The sequence below is a fragment of the Vipera ursinii genome, assembly GCF_947247035.1.
Source record: "Vipera ursinii genome assembly, chromosome: 10".
Classification (NCBI taxonomy): domain Eukaryota; kingdom Metazoa; phylum Chordata; class Lepidosauria; order Squamata; family Viperidae; genus Vipera; species Vipera ursinii.
The window spans coordinates 15,898,896-15,920,056 of NC_139520.1; the positions used below are offsets into that span (position 1 = coordinate 15,898,896).

Consider the following 21,161-nt stretch of genomic DNA (forward strand, 5'->3'; position numbering starts at 1 on the left):
GTGATGAAAGGGCTGTAAGATACAATGAGTGCTTTGCTTGATCCACCAGATCTTTACTTCTTGGCAAGAATAGGACGACCCAGGATAAAATTCAATGGGATACACCATTGCAGCCACTTCCTTCTCTACCTATTGGCTGAGAATACTTGGTCTCATAATTCCAATCAATCAATCAATCAATCAATCAATCAATCAGAACAGAGCTGTAAGGGACCTTGGAGGTCTTCTAGTGGAGCCCCCTGCTCAAGCAGGAGACCCTATACCATTTCAGACAAGTGTGCAGTCTTTTTCTTAAAAATATCCAGTGATGAAGCACCCACAACTTCTGAGGGCAAGCTTTTCCACCGATTAATTGTTCTCACTGGTAGGAAGTTTCTCCTTAATTCCAAATTGCTTCTGTCCTTGGTTAGTTTCCAACCATTGCTTCTTGTCCTGCCTTCTGGTGCTTTGGAAAATAGCTTGACTCCCTCTTCTTTCTGGCAGCCCCTCACATATTGGAATACTGCTATCATGTCGCCCCTCGTCCTCCTTTTCTCTAGAATGGCTGTACCCAATTCCTGCAACCGTTCTTCATATGTTTTAGTCTCCATGCCTTTAATCATCTTAGTTGCTCTTTGCACATTTTTCAAAGTCTCGACATCTTTTTTCTAATGTGATCAAAACTGGATGCAGTATTCCAACTGTGGTCTTGCTAAGGATTTATAAAGCAGTACTAATATTTCATGGGATTTTGATTCCATGCCTCTGTTCCAATCATCCTGAAGATTATAATTTTGCAGAAGACTGAGAAGTTGAGGGTGGACCTAGTCCTAGAACCTCCAATCCAGATCCTCCATTTGGTCACATAATTCCATTTTCAACACCTATGTCGTAGAATTGTGACATGGTTTAAATCTAGGATTTTCTCTCCAAAGCTTCCGATAGAATGACCTTACCTAATTCAATGGATACAATTCTTGTAACTAGACATGTAGAAACCTTTTCTACTTCCACTTTTGCAAATGACTTCAAGCTTTTCCTAGTTCCCTTTCTGACACTACAGTTATATTCTCCACATTACAGTTGAATTCTGATGTGATTATTGTTGATTTTTTTTCACGCATGCACACACAAACACACATCCCCTCATTGCCTTGGATTTATACTTCTGTGTTCTTCTGCTCTACTAATATGATTAAAAACTGCAGTGGGGCGTGAGGGCAGGAGTGGGATAGAGCCCCTCCCCAATTATTACATATGGTTTTCCAGCACACACACACACAAAACCTTTTAATTGATGCCAACTCCTTATGCAGATAATTGAGTCTGTGACTAATATGTAGAATGTAAATGCAGAGAGAAAATAGAAAGTCAAGGACAATTTATTTAGATCAAGTCGTGTGATTCTTTTCAGAAAATGTGGATCAAATCGGCATTCATCCAGAACCTGTAATTTGAAAGGGTAGATTGGATTCAGAGGACTAAGGGCCTCGGGAGACCATCTGGTTGCTAGAAATAAACAAACAAACCCTCCCCCCCATACACACATATCTTTTCTGCTAAGATTTTAAGGACATAGCAAAGGGTTTGCCTTCGTATCACCCCTCACCTTTTGGCTAAAGGACGATGCTTGCAAGCTAATAGTCATTTATTGCATGTGGGGAGCACAGAGTTCTGATGTGACTTTCCAGGTTCTACATGTGTCCCATATTAGAAGAGAAGAGAAGAGAAGAGAAGAGAAGAGAAGAGAAGAGGACTAGAGTAGAGTAGAGTAGAGTAGAGTAGAGTAGAGTAAAGTATATCAGGAAGGGATCTTGGAGGTCTTCTAGTCCAACCCCCTGCTCAACCAGGAGACCCTATACCATCTCAGACAAGTGACTGTCCAGTTTCTTCTTAAAAATCTCCAGGGATGAAGCACCCACAACTTCTGAAGGCAAGCTGTTTCACTGGTTAATTGTCCTCAGTGTTAGGAAGTTTCTCTTTAATTCCAGGTTGCTTCTCTCCTAGAATAGTTTCCATCTGTTGTTTCTTGTCCTGCCCTCTGGTGTTTCGGAAAATAAGTTGACCCCCCCCTCTTCTTTGTGGCAGCCCCTTAGATGTTGGAACAGTGCCATTGTGTCACCCCTAATCTTTTCATTAGAATAGCCATACCCAAATCCTGCAACCGTTCTTAATATGTTTTACTCTTCAGGCCTTTAGTTGCTCTTTTCTGCATTTATTCAAAAGTCTTAACATCTTTTTTGTACTGTAGTGACCAAAACTGGGTGCAGTATTCCAGGTGTGGTCTTATTAAGGTTTTATTCAAGGGTTCAGTTCACAGTGTGAGTTAGATGGGGCTTAGTCGGTGAGTCTAAACACAGTGTCTTTTGTGGGAGCCTGTCTCACAGTTACTGCCACCTCCAAATCACTTTGGTTTTAGCCACAATCCAAGTGCTGAAGCAGTGTAGGGTAGTAGCCTTCACAATTCCTCAATCAAAGGCATTGCCAAGGAACATTAGAAGGATTCAAAGGACCAGGAGTGGTTTATACCAGTGACTTTTTCTTTGGTTTCAAACACAACCTGTTCAAAGTGCACTCAGCGATGTAATGACTTGTCAACGGCTGGGAGTACTGGATGTCTTTAACAAAAGAGTCAAAACCAAGTTTTTGAAATTGAAACCACTCTTATCAGCTGGGTGAAATCTGTTCATTCAATCTTCACAATGCAGCAATCAAATGGGGAACAGTTACATACCTTATAGGAAGATCAAATGTATTAGCTACGGGCAAATATGAAAGGAAGTCCAAGATAATTTGGAAGAGAAAATGCAAATAGCAAGCTATTGAAGCTCAGGAACTAGTTGTTTAATGGGTCAAAAACCACCTCTTGAGAGATATCATCTATTTCTGTAATAACCAATCTAGATGTTGAACCAAATTCCTGCCTTGTTATTGAGCTATATTCAGCCTGCAATCGTAGGAGCTCTCCATGGTCCTGACCCTCAACCACTGATTTATTACACTTCACCCAAGAACAAAGTGCTTTTTTTTCCTCTATAAAAGGAGAAAAAGTCCTTTAGTAATTTTTGTTCTTCTAGAAAACCCAATATCACCGGGTGAAAAGATGGAATTTCAGATCTTGGTTAAAAAAAAACACCTTATTTCAAAATCTCCTTTTTTATTATTCAACTGTTATTCAGCAATATACAATACAGTTTATAAACAAATGTCTTACCTTGTTTCCAATCTTTTATTTTTTTCTATTTAAAAATAAATATTATTGACAGTGAATATTCATCACGTTAAGATGTGCCTTTTTTTTTTTAAAATCAATGTTTTCGAATGAAATAATTTAAAAAGAGGAGACTGGAGGGGGCGGCAATGATAATAGTAATCCTAACCACAAGTATCTATTCAAAAAGAATCTTTTGAAGAGCTTTGCCCCCTTCCTGTTCAACAGTTCGTGCAAAATCAATCATCGGAGGACGGACTTTTAAAAAAAGAAAACAATTGTAAAAAAAGGAAAAGAGAAAATTATAGCTACCTTGTGTGAAATAGGGCATTGATGCCACAGGATCTTAAAACTATATTTATCATGGCAGGTGGCAAACCTTTCGTATAATGTCCCCAAAAATATGCTTCACCCCTCCCCTGTAGGATGTGTCATGCTTCCTCTCCAGTCTTTCTCTGTCCATCTTTTAAGATTGTAGTTCTTGTTGAGGGTTGTTGTCTTCTCCACTTTGTTCTGATCGTGGTCTCATCCGTTTGGCTGAGGATTATTGGATAAAGAAGTCCATCAGTGGTTTAATAACAAGTGTACAAGCGTATGCAGCATGAAGAGGAATGTACAGAAGAATGAGTGAGTAGCATAAATAGGTTCTGTACCTAGGGAAAAGAGAACGGAGGAAAAGTAAAATAATCAGAGGAGGAAAGCAGGGAAAAATAAACTTTAATTTGGGCAAAAGTTAGGAAGTTATTGGCATAGCGTTTAGGACAGAATTACTGGTCGATGACCTTGTTGTGGTTTGGAAGAGAAAGTCATGGAAATGATCAGAGATTTAGATAGAAAAAGAAATAACAGAACGGCAGAGTTGGAAGGGACCTTGGAGATCTTCTAGTCCAGGGGTGTCAAACTCAATTTCATTGAGGGCCGCATCAGCATTGCGGTTGCCCTCAGGGGGCTGGGTGGGCATGGCCAGGGTGGGCATGGCCTACTGGGTGGGCGTGGCTAGAGTGCGTATGGCCTACTGGGTGGGCGTGGCCAGCTCTACAACATTCGCATCAAGGGTGCCTATGGGGGACTGGGCAGGAGTGGGACAGATCTGAGGGTCTCTGGCAGAAGGAGGGTCTCTGGGCCAGGGCCAAGGCAGAGGGGGCCGTTCCCTCACTGTTTCCAGGATGGCTTCGCGGGCCGCATGAAACCACTTCGCGGGCCGCATCCGGCCCCCGGGCCTTGTGTTTGACATGTCTGTTCTAGTCCAACCCCCTGCTCAAGCAGGAGATCCCATACCATTTTAGACAAATGGTTGTCCAATCAACCCCTTAAAAAAAACCCAGTGATGGAGCACCCACAAGTTCTGAAGGCAAGCTGTTCCGCTGCTTAGTTGTTCTCAGCAGAAGGAAATTTCTCTTTAATTCTAGGGTGGATCTCTCCTTGGTTAGTTTCCATCCATTGCTTCTTAGTCTGCCTTGAGGTGCTTTGGAGGATAGGTTGACCCCCTCTTCTTTGTGGCAACCCCTTAGATATTGGAAGACTATCCCCTAGGCTTTCTTTTCATTAAACTAGACATGTCCAATTCCTGCAGCTGTTCTTCATATGTTTTAGCCTACACTCCCCTAATCATAGAGAGATAGAGAGATAGAGAGATAGACTGAGATAAACAGAGACAGAGGTAAAAGATAGGGATAGAGAGGGATAGGGACAAAGATGGTAGAGGTAGAGGTAGAGAGTGATGGGATGTGCAGGTGGGAAAAAAAACCACACAGTAAAAAACAGAGATGGCAAGATAGTGTATTCAGCCTAAAAATAAAGTTAAATCCAGTATGTGCATCCATTCCCCATCTCATAATCTGGAGTCTAGAAATGGAGATATTTCAAAATGGAAGAATTGTGCAGAGATCCAGGAAGGGTCAAAGAACAGAGCTGGAATGGTAAGAATTTCAGATAGCTCCACCCATTCGTAAATTACCTGTCTGTCTATATATGTTCAGGAGCTTTGATTATAGGTAGTCCTTGTTTAGCAACCACACTGAGGACCAGCAACTTGCTAAGTGAGGTAGTGGCTTAATGAAACCATGACTGCTAATGATTGACTTCAGCTTTGCTTTGCTTTGCTTTACAGGCCTACAAAATGAGAGGGTTGTTTGCCAAGTTACTCCTTCATCACTGCTGAATCTGAAAATGGTTGCTTAAATGAGGCAGTCGCTAAACAAGGATTACATGTATTCATAAAATTGCTGCCGCAGTGGGCCATATTTTTTTATTTTTGAGAATGCCTCCGTGTCAGATGCAGGGTTCAAAAAGATTCTTCAGATCAAGATACTATGAGAGGCATCCTGCTTTGCAGCATGTCAGTTTCCCTTTTAATTTTTATTTCAAATTAAATCAATCTTTTAAAAGCAAGAACAGAAGCCAGGTAAAGGTAAAGGTTCCCCCACACATGCGTGCTAGTCGTTTCCAACTCTAGGGGCCAGTGCTCATCTCCGTTTCAAAGTCGATGAGCCAGCGTTTGTCCGAGGATGTCTCCTTGGTCACGTGGCTGGAATGACTAGACGCCAAAGGCGCACGGAACACTGTTACCTTCCCACTGTAGTGGTCCCTATTTTTCTACTTGCATTTTTACGTGCTTTCGAACTGCTAGGTTGGCAGAAGCTGGACGAGTAAACAGGCGCTCACTCTGTTACGCGGCACTCAGGATTCGACCTGCCAAACTGCCGACCTTCTGATTGACAAGCTCAGTGTCCTAACCCACTGAGCCACCGCGTCCCAGGTAGCCAGGTAGCCCAACATAAATTACATTGTCTGCCACTGCATCTAATAGAAAACAAGTAGGTGAAATTTGAGATCAAAAAACACTTTCTGCAAAAGGAAAGCAGCAGCCCACCTGATGATGGCGCTAGAGAGCTAAAACTTAGATCTACAGTCTGCAAAAACATACATGACCTCTAGATGGCAGGAAAGATAGGCAAAACCTCCCACCATTGTGAGTTCTCCTGATATTTTTTTTTAGCCCACAGTAATAAATCCAGTGCGGTAGAAAATCAGTTCCTTGGAGCTTCTGATTCGTACTCCTGTCCTTAAAATTCTGAATGATAAAGAATAAATAAAGCCAAAAGAAAGCAGGATGGATAGATAGATAGATAGATAGATAGATAGATAGATAGATAGATAGATGGATGGATGGATGAAATATGCATAAAATAAAACAATTGGCTATTTTTAAACAGCTAATTCTTGCAAATGAATTAGCCCCCAAAATAGCTGATAGGACTGTCTCTTTTTAAAATATATAGCACTGGGCTGGCACTGAGCTTCCAGGAAACTAAAAGACAACGTGGCTTGATTCCAACATTTCTTGATTAATAGGATGTGAACCAATGTTGTCTTTGGCCAAGGGGAGCAAGATTCACCTTGACAATTTCCATTATAGGAAGATAATACGTTTTCTGGATAGGCTATACATACACCAAGTTAAAAACATAAACCCATATGGGATAAATAAATCTAGACAAAGGCCCTGAAGGACAATTAAATAATGTGCGAGTCAGTAAGCAGAAAATACAGAATGCTGGAGAAGATAAGCCTTTGGCTGATGTGGTCTGACTTCTTTATTGATTGTGTTCCTTGGGGCAACATACATGTTTCTCTTCCTTGCCAACTTCTATGCTCTCCACTCCCCTGAAGTCAAGACGCTGAAAATATGATTAATCTCAACTGCACCATGAATTTCATCACTGGGTAAAAGTTTGAACCCAGAACTTTCCAGTCTTAATTCAAGCTGTTCTTTCCATAGTTTCTGCTTTTCCATCCCATTCATCTCTTAGATGAAGTTGCCTAGTGGTTCTATCTGGAAAAGACAGGAACAAGGCAGCTTGCTTTTTTTTGTGACCAAATGGATAGCAAGATTAATCATGTCATGGGATGCAAGGATCTAGATAGCGCTTAGATATAAGTCAAAGCTTTCCGTTTTCTATATCTCTTTGTTACCATCTTGTAGTTCTTGGTGTTTTTGCAGCCCAGAGATGGTCCTGAAGATGAATAATAATATTTGATGGACAAACTCTGGACTAGAAACCTGAGGTCCTTCAGATCTTCTGGACCTTAACTTGTCAATCCCTGCTCCATGACTCTGTTTACCAGGTCTTGTGGGATAGAATTCCAGGGCTCGAAGAGCCCGTGGAAGTCTTCTAGTAACCTTCTGCTCAAACCAGAGCCCCTAAACCATTCCAGACATAGGGTTGTCCAATCTTTTCTTGAAAACCTCCAGCGGTGGAGCATCCACAACTCCAGGAGGCAAGTTGTTCCATTAATTAATCCTTACTGTCAAGAAATTCCTCCCTAATTCCAGTTTGCATCTCCCTCTGATGAGCTTCCACCATTGCTTCTTGTCTGTAGGGGAATCTGTAGTCTCAAACATCTGGAGTCTTGTCAACCCCTTTACTAGTTGGTGACCCCCATTGCTCTATTCCAGCGCAAAGCAGTATTTTGTAGCCCAGTACATGAATGAATTTAGAATTAAGACTACAATTAAGACCCAGGAGCCCTGGTGGTGATTGGAATGCAGTATTGCAGGCTGTCTCTGCACATAGCCAGTAGTTCGATTCTGACCGGCTCAAGGTTGACTTGGCCTTCTAGTCTTCTGAAGTTGGTAAGACGAGGACCCAGATTGTTGAGGGCAATATGCTGACATGGTAAACCACGCAGAAAATGCTGTGAGGTGCTATTGCAGGCTAACACATTGTTCACTGCCAGCAGTTCGATCCTGACTGGCTGAAGGTTGATTCAGCCTTCCATCCTTCCGAGTTCGGTAAAATGAGGACCCAGATTGTTGGGGGGGGGGGGAGGGCAACAGGCTGACTCTGTAAACCGCTTAGAGAGGGCTGTAAAGCACTGTGAAGTGGTATATAAGTTTTAAGTGCTATTGCTATTGCTAAAAAGCTATTGCTATTGCTAAGTTCTGGCTTTGCCATGGTTGATAGTTCAGCTCAGCTCAGCTCAAGGCGGGGGGGGGGGGTGGGTAAAGGGAGAGAGAAAAAAACAGGGGGGAAAAATAACACTCTCCCTGTCTTTGAATGTTTTTGTTAAAAAAAAAAATCTGTCAATCGATATCACTCAGCCCCAAGTCGGCTGCTCTGTTATTAGATTTCAGTGCAATCCAATTTGCAGCACTTTGAAAAGTTTCCCAAGAAGCCCCTGGCAGGAAGACAGCTAACCTCCTTTGCTCGTGGGCAATTTTTAATTAAAAGCTTTGCATAATTTTTGGTACCGGTTGCCCTTCGGTGGCTTGGCTGTGTTACCAAGTAGAATCAGAGGATTTGCTCTCAAGATCTTGTTTCTTGGTAGGTTTGTTTTTTTTTTAAAAAAGAAAAACTAACCAGCGCCTGTGCAGATCCTCGCCTATTGCTTCCTGAAGCCAGAAAGGGGTGGGGGTGGGGAAGGTATTTGGGTAGATGAGCTGAGCTGAACTATCAACCACGGTAAAGCCAGAACTTTAGGTAAAGGTAACGGTTCCCCTGCACATGCGTGCTAGTTGTTTCCGACTCTAGGGGCCGGTGCTCATCTCCGTTTCAAAGCCGAAGAGCCAGCGCTTGTCCGAGGACGTCTCCGTGGTCATGTGGCCGGCATGACTAGATGCCAAAGGCGCACGGAACGCTGTTACCTTCCCACCGTAGTGGTCCCTATTTTTCTACTTGCATTTTTACGTGCTTTCGAACTGCTAGGTTGGCAGAAGCTGGGACGAGTCACAGGCGCTCACTCTGCTACGCGGCACTCGGGATTCGACCCGCCAAACTGCCGACCTTCTGATCGACAAGCTCGGCGTCCTAACCCACGGTAAAGCCAGAACTTTAACCACCCATTTTTGATGATATACAGGTAATCCTTAACCTACCGCCACAACTGAGCCCCAAATTTCTGTTGCTAAGTGAGACATTTGTTAAGTGAGTTTTGCCCCATTTTATGACCTCAACCTGCCACAGTTGTTTTAAGTGAACCACGGCAGTTGTTAGTAACATGGTTGTTAAGGGAATCTAGCTTCGCCATTGACTTTGCTTGTCAGAAGGTCACAAAAGGTGATCACGTGACTCCAGGACACTAAGCATCATAAATATGAGTCAGTTGCCAAGCGTCTCAATTTTGATCATGTGACCCCGGGGAGGCTGCAACGGTGGTCAGCGTGAAAAACGGTCATAAGTCGCTTTTTTCCAGTGACATTGTGCCTTTGAACAGTCGCTAAATGTAAGTTGAGGACTACCTGTATTGCTCTTTTTGAGATTCCATATTGATTTACAGCCTGTCAAAATTCTGTGGCAGATGCCTTATCTGAGAGCTAATATGAAGAGCAATAGGCATCGTAATAATATAAATTAGAATGCAGAGTCCAATTAAATCTGGTTCCAGGAGAGGTTAGATTGGCTGTCTGGAATCTCTCTGGGGAGAAGAGTTTGACAGTCTGGTTTGCAAAGATCAAGTTGATCCCTAGATGGCAAACTCTTTGCTTCTTCATACTATTTCTGGGTTTTTCAGCCCAAATCTGGTAGCCCTGTGGTCGGCAATCTCTTTTTAAGTCAACAGGCTACCACAAGTCCACTGGCCTCTGGGTTATAAGCAACGTCAAAACTGGAAAAATACAAGCAGCTTTTTTGCGCCCAGCAAACATTTAAGATGGATTTTGGATTAGGCCTAAAGGGAGAGACTTAAGGAAATTTTGACTGGAATGGAAGGAGGAACAAAATAAATAAAAATGAAATGACCTCGGTCATCTTGGCAAACTGGAATTTTTCTCACAGCATTGATTCCTCAACAAGAGCCGGACTGATTATAAAATAAATAGCTGAGCGCTGCCGTGAAGATCAACCGGAATCGACGAGACTGGTTAGTTGGCTGTGGTCTAAAGGCATTTCAGTGCTTTGCCACAAGTGTCAAGACTGTTATGATGGAGATTTGTGCTCCACCTTGTCAACTTCTGGAACACGAGTGAGGGATCTAACTTCCAAGAAACTGTCCAAGCTATTCACTAAAAATAAGTCAGCTCTAAAAGGCAGATCAAGCGAGAGAATACATTTCTTCACCCCTACGCACCCAAATTACAGCAATATTGCGGATTCGGGTTCACTGGGTGAGTAGTGTAGGGCATGTTTCCTTGCTGTTACTGTGAAAATAGGAAGATGGATGTCTGCAGTGGGACTCTTCATGTGCTGCTGTACACATCGTGAGAAACCATTATTTGATTCCATTTTGGCTTAGGAGGCCACAGGAACCTAGTCACTAGGGCTTCTAAAGTTAGGAGTTATGGCCACAAATTCTGATTGAATTAACCAGTCGTGGCTTGCTCCAGAAGACATGATTAAGCCAGGTCGTGGATGAATAAATGTGAACCCAGGAAAAGGGTGTGACTTCTATCCAGGTGTGTCCAGTGGAAGTCAGAATGAAGTGATGCAGGAGCCAGGGTGGCGCAGTGGTTAGAATGCAGTGTTGCAGTTAGCCTGCGGGATTGGTATCCCTGTGCCCACTGCCAGGAGTTCGATTCTGACTGGCTCAAGGGTGACTCAGCCTCCCATCTTTCCGAGGTTGGTAAAATGAGGATCCAGATTGTTGGGGGCAAAGATGCTGACTCTGTAAAAACGGTTAGAGAAGGCTGTAAAGCACTATGCAGCGGTATATAAGGTCTAAGTGCTATTGCTATGCTGTTCACAGTGCCATTGCGCACACGTGATACAAATTGTGTCATTTGCATCGGTCACAAATGACATCAGTGATGCCATTCCTCTCCATTGGCCAATGTTGTCATGATGGGCATGATGTCAGTTATCTCCCCGGGATCCTCCTACACCTAGCCAAGCCTGAATTCTTAGAAGAACAAGGCTAATATCTTGCATGCATACTTGCTGGGCCTTTTCCAAGAACCCAGCAGAATTTTATTCTCTGGATTTATGCAAAGATTCTTGCTTTCCAGTAAACGTCTCAGATGTGACACTGGGGGCACCTGAAGATTTTATGAAAAATTACAGGACGACAGCTGCTCACATTGACTAAACCCAGTGGAGGGGAAAAATAGGAAATGTGTTCTTCATTATGCAAGTAGTAATAAAGCATCATAGGTAAAGAAGTTAGTAAAGAAGTAGCATCATAACCATCCTTGTCTAGTACAGCGTGCAAAGCACTCCAAGGGGGTGCTTCAAAACACATTGCAAAGAACAACATGTTTCATACTTGAAGTGTTGAGGCATCCTTTTTCTCTCCCATAAGTACACTGAAGGGTTTCCCAAGGTGTCTCTGCCCATGTAAAGCCTTTTCAACTGACTAGCCGTCCCAGTGGAATTGCTGTCTGTGCCTGCACTCATATACCCACTGAGAGAAACTGAAAGGGCCCTCAAATCGTGCGCCTGTTTCAGTGCTTCACAGAAAAATGCTTTATTCATCTCAGCACCCTCCATAGATTTGTATTACCTGACTGATAAGGCCAGATCTAATGCACACTTGAGGAACTGCAGTGTCACTGAACTTCAAAGGGTTTGCATTGGAATAAGCTTTTGTAGGCACATGTTGCAAACTCCATGGTGACTGGTGGGCCTTGTGTACTGGAATTTGAATAATTTACGGTGTTTCTTTTGATGAACTGACCCATCAGTTCACCACTCCCAAGCCATCTTTCTCTTACCCAGGGGTCTTCAAACTTGGCCCTTTTATGACTTGTGGACTTCAACTCCCAGAATTCCTCAGCCAGCGTTGAAATCCACAAGTCATAAAAGGGCCACGTTTGAAGACCCCTGCTCTAACCACTCTGCAAAATTTCACATAAGTAAAAATAAACCAGCTGAGGTTCTCCTAGGATGACCACAAATAGTTCACAGTTGGGAAAGACTCATGGTGTGTCATGGCCCACATGGGAGATCTCAGGTCTCTTTCTCATCTCTCGGTAGGGCTTGGAAGTATGCCAAGTCTGGGGAAGCATCTGCCAATCAGTGTTGACATCATGAGCTTTCTAGCTTGGCCAAATCAGATAAAGATCAACGTTAGCAAAAGCCGGTCCTCATGAATCCCTCCTCATGAACCTTCACTAGATGGCATAGTATAAAGAAATGGACAGAAGAACATCACACAGCCTTTTCTGCTTTTTAGGAACTAATCTACGTGATGTATTGACTAAAAAGACAGGGAATTGAAGCAATTACCTTTGTCCCATCTGTTCAGTACAATTCGGCCTGCGCCTCCCTCCCTCTCTCTCTCTCTCTCTCTTCTTTCTCTCTCTCTCTCTCTCTCTCACACACACACACACACACACACACCAGGTGATCAATGAATGTTGACTCAGAGGATGTCAGGTGTAAAGAATCAGGACCACAAGTTACAGTAAGTACCAGTTAAAACATGTTATTGCTCAAATTTATAACAGAGTATAGTTAATGAGCGGTCTAGTGCTAGATGAAGAGTCAAAGGAATTCAAGTGGGGTTGGACTTGGATCACTTGTGATAATGTAATGATTCCAAACTGATTCCTCTCTTGACTCCATCTTCTTTAGTCCTGAAAATATCTCTCTCTCTCTCTCTCTCTCTCTCTCTCTCTCTCCTCCCTCTCTCTCTCTCTCTCTCTCTCTCTCTCTCCCTCTCCCTCTCCCTCTCCCTCTCCCTCTCTCCCTCTCTCTTTTGGATCTCATTTAAAGGACAGCTTTCTGCCCACTCAGTAGTGGAGGACAATATTGTTCATTAAGTGAGCATGGCTCAATATAACATGTTCCAGACTGTTTTCTTGATCTGAAAGACCTCACTGCCACAGATTCCCTAGCTGCGATTTAAAAACTGGTTCATATTTGCGGCGTGGAGGTGTCATTTCCACTTGCCTTGAGGTTTCACCTGGACCTGAGTAAGGGTTTACTAACGCGAGTAAAGGAGTGGCTTGCAAACAACATCGCTGACTTTCTCTATTGGAGACTCACAAGAGCTCATTAACACTTGCTTGAATGTGACACCCTCGTGCAATTAGGAATCCTGACCATTGCAGAACAGTTGAAGATGCAGGCAATTTATCTGTGCTGCCGCAGCTGTGTGTGTGTGGAACCTGTTACAGATCTCTGTTCATCAGTAGCTCAGAGGTATTGGGAATTACAGAAGCATGGAACAGTCCTCTTGCTTTCATTAATAACCTCATGAGTGCACAGTCCTTTTTTTCAGCCTGAAGACTGAAGACTTGATTTTGAGTGCTGTGCTCAAGCGTCAACATATTGGTAGGGCTAGGATGAAGACACGAGCAGAGGAAAGCAAAACTATGGTTCCCTTTCACAAATATAAACAAAATGAAATCAAATTAATGAGAGGCAGTCTACCCATGCAAGTAGGAACTTAATAAGGTGTACTTTATCCTGTCACACAACAAATGTATTTCTCTGGCACATTTTAGAAATAACTTGCAAGCTCAGTCACACAGAGAGGGGACTCTAGCTTTTGAAGCTTTGCCATTGCTCCTCTGGACTAACACCAGAATTAAGTGTGAGCATGTAACATCCATCTCTCTGTTCTACCATCCTAGTCCATCACTTGGTTCAAGACCAACACCTTTCATTAAAGTTTTCTTACGCTACTGTCTTCGACCTTGTTTTGCTGCCTTCTTCAGGGCGTGTCTCGTCCTCTACCTCGGTCTGATTTTATCTGATCTTGGGAAGGATAATAGCTCTCATTCTTGCAGGAAGTCTGTCACATCGGTTTTGCACGGTCCAACCCTGGTTGTTGCCTGAACGTCAAGCACCTCAACGTTGGTTAGGATCAGAGGGGCAAATAAGCCTAGCGCAATAAATTTTTTAAAACGGGAATGGCACCGTTGGTGCATTCCACTGGACAAGGTGGCCTTTGATGCCGCTTTCATAGTGGATTTTAGTGTATCTTCCTTATTCAATGTTTCATGCTTCCCGCAAGTATGAGGGGCGTTGCCTTGTGTTCTTAATTGTGCTTTCAGTCCATTCACGAGCTTGCTTGATATTTTGTTTTCTTCTGTTGGCATCTTTACTGAGAATGCATTCTTGGGGGTGGGGGGGGTGGGGGGGAGGGAGCAGGTAGTAATCACCACCCCCACTACCACTGGTTAGTACTCAGGTGGCCACACCATAACAAAACTTCAGGACCGTAGGCTAGACTAGGAAGTTGAAAAACCATCTGGGATGAAAACAACAGCATATCACATCTGTACCGTTGCCAGGCAATCTACCCAAATACATCCTGAGTCTACTCAACTGGAAGGAATTTGATAATTATGCTTCCCAGTAGTTTAACCCAATATAGATCCAGCCAATATACAAATATTCTCATTAGAGACAGATCTCGTCCCCTAATCTTGACCAGGGACTCTAGAAAATTAGCTATTAGCAGAAGCTTTATCATTACGGATGGCTACCTTTGATCGCTTACGCCGCTGCTTCTTCTCAACCCTAACCCCCTCCAAAACAACCCTCCTCAGATCTTGATATTCTTCTCTAGATACTAGTAGGAAATTAGTCTTAGAGGATGCAAGACAGTTTTCCAATTTGTCAAAACAATTCTAACCCTCTCATCCGTATGTGCTTTTCCCCACCCACGCAGCTATGAATGCATTCCATGCAAACTATGAATGTTACGAAACATGGGGAAACAAATGTTGGTTTGTAACAGATGGTACCAAGAATCTCCAGTAGTATTTCCCCTTCTTGGAGCGCAGTGTGCTATCTGCCTTGCCAGTTCCAAGACAAAAGAACTTGCTGTGTTATTTTTAAATATATGAAATCGGGACCTCACTGAGCCTAGAAAAGATGGTATATGGAGCATGATAGTTTCAGACAAGTTAGCTGTTGGCCAGTGGGTTTGCTTAGAGTTGGATTAGAGATCTAGATTCAAACTGTACTTGTTTAGATAGCTTTGACCTAATGCGGAAAAACATGAAAAGTCCTGCTGGATTTGTTCAACGTTATTGTACCCATAATGGTCATCCAGGGCCTTCCTAAAGTTTTCTGAACACAATGAAGGAACTGTAGCTTTCTTTTAAAATGCACCTTTGTGCTCATTCCTGCTGTGTTCTGTCTCTTATACTGAAAGCAAATATATAACCATGTTGATTAATGGCTATAGATTACTTTATTCTTTCAAAATTTGTCTAATGACTTTTCAGACTTTAAATATGGGCTGTGAACCTGCTTCCTCTTCAGCGTGGGATTTGACTTAGGTGCATACTATGTTTTCAGATAGTTCGCTCTACATCTCCTTCCCAGATCTCCAAGACGGTCCTCAATCTGTGGCAGGAGTCTTCAAACTTGGCCCTTTTGTGACTTGTGGACTTCAACTCCCAGAATTCCTCAGCCAGCGTGTGACAGCCCACAAGTCATAAAAGGGCCAAATTTTGAAGGCCGCTGATCCATGGCATGATGCTTACTTCAAACCAAGCATGGTTTGCTCAGTCCCAATTTACTGTGCAAACCAAGTTGAAGTTGTACAACACACTGTGCCATAGAGTCTAGTGTAGAAATGGCTGGATTCATGCTCTATCAGACTCCCAATAAAATACGTTACGGAATTTGCACGATGCGTGAATCCAGACTGTTGCTTCGCTTTTCATGTATAAAAGATGGCCCAGGAAATGGTGGCGTTCTTAACAAAAGAACATAAGGAGTCTCCTGCTGGATCAGACCACTGGCCATCTAGTCCAGCCCTATGCCATCTCAGACAAATGGTTGTCCACTCTCTTCTTAAAACCTCCAGTGTTGGAGCACCCACAACCTCTGGAGGCAAGTTGTTCCACTGATTAATTGTTCTCACTGTCAGGAAATTTCTCCTTACCCATACAGGAAGTCCTCAACTTACAGCCATTCTTTTAGTGACCAAAGTCACAGCAGAGCTGAAAAAAGTGGTCAACCATCTACATAAGGAAACCTTCCATTACCCAAAAATAGCATAACGAAACACAGACCTTAATCTGCCTAATGTCTCCCTTCCCAAATGACAATCATTTGACTTCCCAGTGAGAACCAGCCCACAATGCAAAAATAGCTGTAGCTAAGGGTTGTCTCAACAATAACTCCATCGTCCTGACACTTTTTTTCCCCTTCATCAGTGCAAACTGTACTGGAGTCATTGAAAATAGAAACACACAATTGTTTTGTCACTGTCACACTTGCAGACATGCAGTGGGATGCGCTCATTGTGAACCTCCTACCCAAATCACTCATTAGGAACCCATAATCAGCTCAACTTATATGTAGAGTACAAGGATGTCATTTCCTTGAGGTAGTGATGAGAGGAGCCCCAGGTATCTCTTTTGGGAAACTGTCAAAATACCTACTAACATCCAGAAGCCGCTATGCAAACGTCGGATAATCTTAAGAATAAAAATGTGAGCATGCATAATTCCGCTTAACTATGTACATGATTCTTCAGCTAAATATTCAGAGTTCCCAAGGCTGTTGTCCAAACATGAATTCTCTTAATCCAAAGATAAGTGGAAGATGGGTCTGGATCTAGAGATCCACATCATGATGGGATATTCTTTGGGAAGACCACTAACACAACCTCACTGCAAGAATGCCGCCCCCTCCCTTCCTCCTCCTCCTCCTCCTCCTCCTCCTCCTCCTCCTCCTCCTCCTCCTCCTCCTCCTCCCTCCCTCCCTCATTCCTTCTCTGCCTGCCTGCCAAATGACTCTTGCCAGCTTGCATACCGGTACTGTAGAAACAGGAACACACCCATGGTTAAACCTTAAAATGCAGCAAAAAAAAATGGAAAAGAAAGGAAAATACAGCGTAAAGTCCAAACAAATCAAGATAAAAATAACAGGAAGAAAGAATCTTAAGGTAAAAATAAACGATGGCTAATTTCCCTGGCTTATCAGAATGTACTCCAGAACAATTTGGTTGTCAGCATCTTCCTGCCTGTCATCATTTTAATGTGTTTTAATGGATGTAAACTGCTGGGCATCAGCGCAAATTACACCGGTAGTTGAATATGAGAAATAAATTATGAGAAAGTTAAGAGAGTCACACTTGCCTTAACTTCTTTTCCACAAATGCATGACTTTGCACATCCCTACCACATTTCCTGCTTAATTTTACCTGTCGCCCTTCAACCAGAAAGCTGCAAGCCTGAGAATTGTTACTCTTTGTCGAAATCACTCTGGGCTCTTAATAAATTTATTAACAGCATTCTGCCAAATGTTCATCAATCTACATTCTGGTCGAGATGAGGCCACTGCAGCTATACACAATGAAGTGACTGCAGCCACACCTAGAGATTTCTATAAAAACATGATTATATCAGCCATCTTATCTTCAGTTGCTTTTCTAGGTAATTTTTTTCCCCTGCCCATTGGATTCACATATTAGGATCACCGTTCTTAATATATGGTGCCACCGGTTGCTAACTCTGAATTGCGTTTGCCAATTTAATACTCTTTAGTGTTCATTTGTAGGGACACAGTGGCTCAGTGGGTTAGGACGCTGAGCTTGTCGATCAGAAGGTTGGCAGTTTGGCGGGTCAAATCCCGAGTGCCGCGTAACAGAGTGAGCGCCTGTTACTCGTCCCAGCTTCTGCCAACCTAGCAGTTCGAAAGCACGTAAAAATGCAAGTAGAAAAATAGGGACCACTACGGTGGGAAGGTCACAGCGTTCCGTGCGCCTTTGGCGTCTAGTTATGCCGGCCACATGACCACGGAGATGTCCTCGGACAAGCGCTGGCTCTTCGGCTTTGAAACGGAGATGAGCACCGGCCCCTAGAGTCGGAAACGACTAGCACGCATGTGCGGGGGAACCTTTACCTTTACCTTTAGTGTTCATTTCTCCACTTGAATATATAAAGAGAGGCTATCTCTGCTGTCCTTCCTTGGTTTAACCACACTCGCTCGGCTGAAAACCGTGTGTGTGTGTTATTCAAACTCTTTCTGCAATAAAACCGTTTTGTAGGACACATCTACAGCCTTGGAAGCAATTATTCCTCTCGGCGTACATTTGAAATGAAGTTGTTGAGATCTATTCCTTTCCAAACTCCGGTGCTTTTTATTCCTGTATTAATAGATACTTCAGAGATTTGTACTGTCGCCATTGTAAGATAGTTTTTAGACTCTTTTTGTTGGCTTGGCTTGGATCGCGTCTTTTTCATTTCATTTTTTTTTTGGAAGAAAGAAATCTTTAGACAGTCTCTCCCACTCCAATCACTGCATAATTATAATGTTGTAAGCCTATTCTATTCTACACACATCTGGATTAGTGGGAAGGATTCCTAAGTGATGAGTGCACAGGGGTAACTGTTATTCTACCATGGCAAAATCTCAACAGATACGAGACATTACATTTGCCTGGAGGGTGTCAGATTGTATGGATGGGAGTGAGTTGTTCTTCTCAGCAATTGCCTAGCCCAGTGGATCTCAACCTGTGGTCCACGGACCTCTGGGGGAGCGCACAATGTCATCAGAGGGAGGCCCTGCGAAGGCTTGAAGAAAAGTTATGATTTAAGAGCCTTGGTGGAGCAGTGGGCTAATGCCTCCTTAAGTAACACCAGCTGCCTGCAATTAGTGCAGGTTCGCATCCCACCAGGCTCAAGGTTGACTCAGCCTTCCATCCTTCCGAGGTAGGTAAAATGAGGACCCAGATTGTTGGGGGCAATTAAGCTGACTTTGTAATAATGCTGCTTGGGGGTGTGTGTGAAAGCCCTAATAAGCAGGCATATACATAGAATGAAGGCTACTGCTAAGTTTGTAAGCCGCCCTGAGTCTTCGGAGAAGGGCGGGATATAAATGGAAATTAAAATGAAATAAATAAAAAATAAATCTTGAATTAAGCCTCAGGGGTCTACAGCCAAGGTCTGTGGCCATCAAAGGTATTTAAAGGAGTCCATGGTGAAGAAAAGGTTGGGGACCACTGGTCTAGCCAACAGATGCACAGACAAAATCCCAAAGGGAAGTTGCAGCAAGAGGCTGCCACTTAAAGGGTGTGGAACCACCCACACCCTGCTTTGGTATACAAGTACAGAGAAGAGAAACAAAGATGATCAGGGGACTGGAGGCTAAAAAAATATAAGGAACGGTTGCTGGAATTGGGTATGTCTAGTTTAATGAACAGAAGGACCAGGGGTGACGTGATAACTGTGTTCCAATATCTCAGGGGCTGCCACAAAGAAGAGGGGGGGGGTCAAGGCACCTGAAGGCAGGACAAGAAGCAACGGATGGAAACTAACCAAAGAGAGACGCAACCTGGAACTAAGGAGAAACTTCCTGACAGTTAGAACAATTAACCAGTGGAACAACCTGCCTCCAGAGGTGGTGAATGCTCCAACACTGGAAGTTTTTAAGAAGAGACTGGACAGCCATTTGTCTGAAATGGTGTAGGTTTTCCTGCCTGAGCAGGGGGTTGGACTAGATGACCTCCAAGGTCCCTTCCAGCAGTATTATTATTATTAACTGGCTGCTTCCACTACAATGCTCAGTTTTGATTCTGCAAAGGTACGTTCAAGAGCATGTTCAGCAGGTTGACTTTGGATAGCTGTGTCCCTCTTACTGGAGTAATTTTTATGCACTTCTGTACGTGCTTGTGAGCTGATGCTCGGGGGCCTGTTTTGGCAACCCTTTCACTGGCATTCGTTCTTGGAATTTGGAAATAGGGAATGTTATCTTGCGTCCACTTGGTAGCTTTCAAGCTCTACTACTCAGGCATAAAGGGATGTAAAATCACAACAGTGGGATTCAGTCTACGAAAAGCAAGACGTTCCATCTGTAAAACACATTTGCCACATCACAATTTACAATATATCTCTTTTTTTTTATACATCCGCTGGTGGGCGGTGTGATGGGGAAAGGACAAAAAAGAGGAAAAAATACTACAGAAATAAATGTGGAGCAATCCCAAACATGTCATCTTTTACTCAATAGACGTCAAGCACTTAAACTCTTTTTTTTTTCTTTTTCCCCAGGAACAAGTCTAGTTCTGTTTTTTTCCAAAGAGAAATCAGAATAGATTTTGAACCCACTTCAAAATAAGGGACTTTATTTGTCACTGGAAGAACACCATTTGTCTTATCTCTTTGGGGGCAGAGGCAGGGTGCCTTGGAGTCAGTCTTCACTCCTGCAGTTTTCCAAGATTTGGGAAGTGGTTTGTGTCCCACTGCATTCTTCCTAGGGCTGAGAGAATGCTCAGCTGGCTTTGTGTCCCAGGCAGAACTAGAATTCACAGTCTCCCAGTTTCTAGCGTTGCACCTTAACCACTACACCAAACTAGCTCTCCTCTGACGCAGAGTTACAAAATTAAAGGTATCGTTGGATGATAAAGCATTTTACAATTTTGTCTTGTTCTTGTAAGCATCAGTGTGTGCAATTCAGGCACAACTCAGTCTGTATTTTTCTCATTTTAGGGCCTGAGAACTGGGGAACATAGTTCCTGTAGCCATGTCTTTTAGACTCTTTACCTTGTAGACTCCGGTGACATTTTTATATTCTTCAGTCTAGGAATTAATCAACATCCCATAGCAAAAAAAGCTTGTTCCCTCATTTGACCTTATTGAGGTCTAAGGCAGCCCTTAATAGGCCTGGCTTTTAAAACACTAGGGATGTGTTTAAAATGTCTTTTGCATGTTTATTACCTTCTGACATTTAAAAACCGGATTCTGATTTCATTTATGCTGAATACTCTGTCTGGTATTTTATTACATAGTGAAAGTAGAATAACTGCTGGAACCATTTGTACCATGGTAACTGCATGGCACCTTTAGTGTTGTAATTGCTAAAATTAACGAAGCAAAATTCTGTTGAGCCAGTGGTTCTCCTCCATTGAATACCAGGGATGATGGCGTGGTTCCAAACCTCAAGATGGCAGTCACCAAGGTACGATCAAAACTCCAACTATTTTTTAATGGACATTTGGCCTCATGAATGCCTCTGAATAAGACATTGCTGTCTGGGGTCCTTGGTGTTCTCTGAGCTTGGTGAATTTCTTGCAGACCTTTCATTACTAAGTAATTACTAAGTAACATCCGTGCATCCTCAGTACA

The 21,161-nt window shown here is 43.0% G+C and overlaps 1 protein-coding gene across 1 annotated transcript in view; it reads right to left on the bottom strand.

Moving 5' to 3' along the window:
• Positions 1-3,754: 3,754 nt before the first annotated feature.
• Positions 3,755-21,161, bottom strand: part of VSTM2B (V-set and transmembrane domain containing 2B) — a gene marked incomplete at both ends in the record, with an annotated part of 42,090 nt that continues 24,683 nt past the window's right edge. Inside the window, one exon of the mRNA XM_083370473.1 lies at positions 3,755-3,843. Coding sequence (XP_083226599.1) covers positions 3,755-3,843 — 89 coding nt within the window. The remainder of the gene's footprint in view (positions 3,844-21,161) is intronic.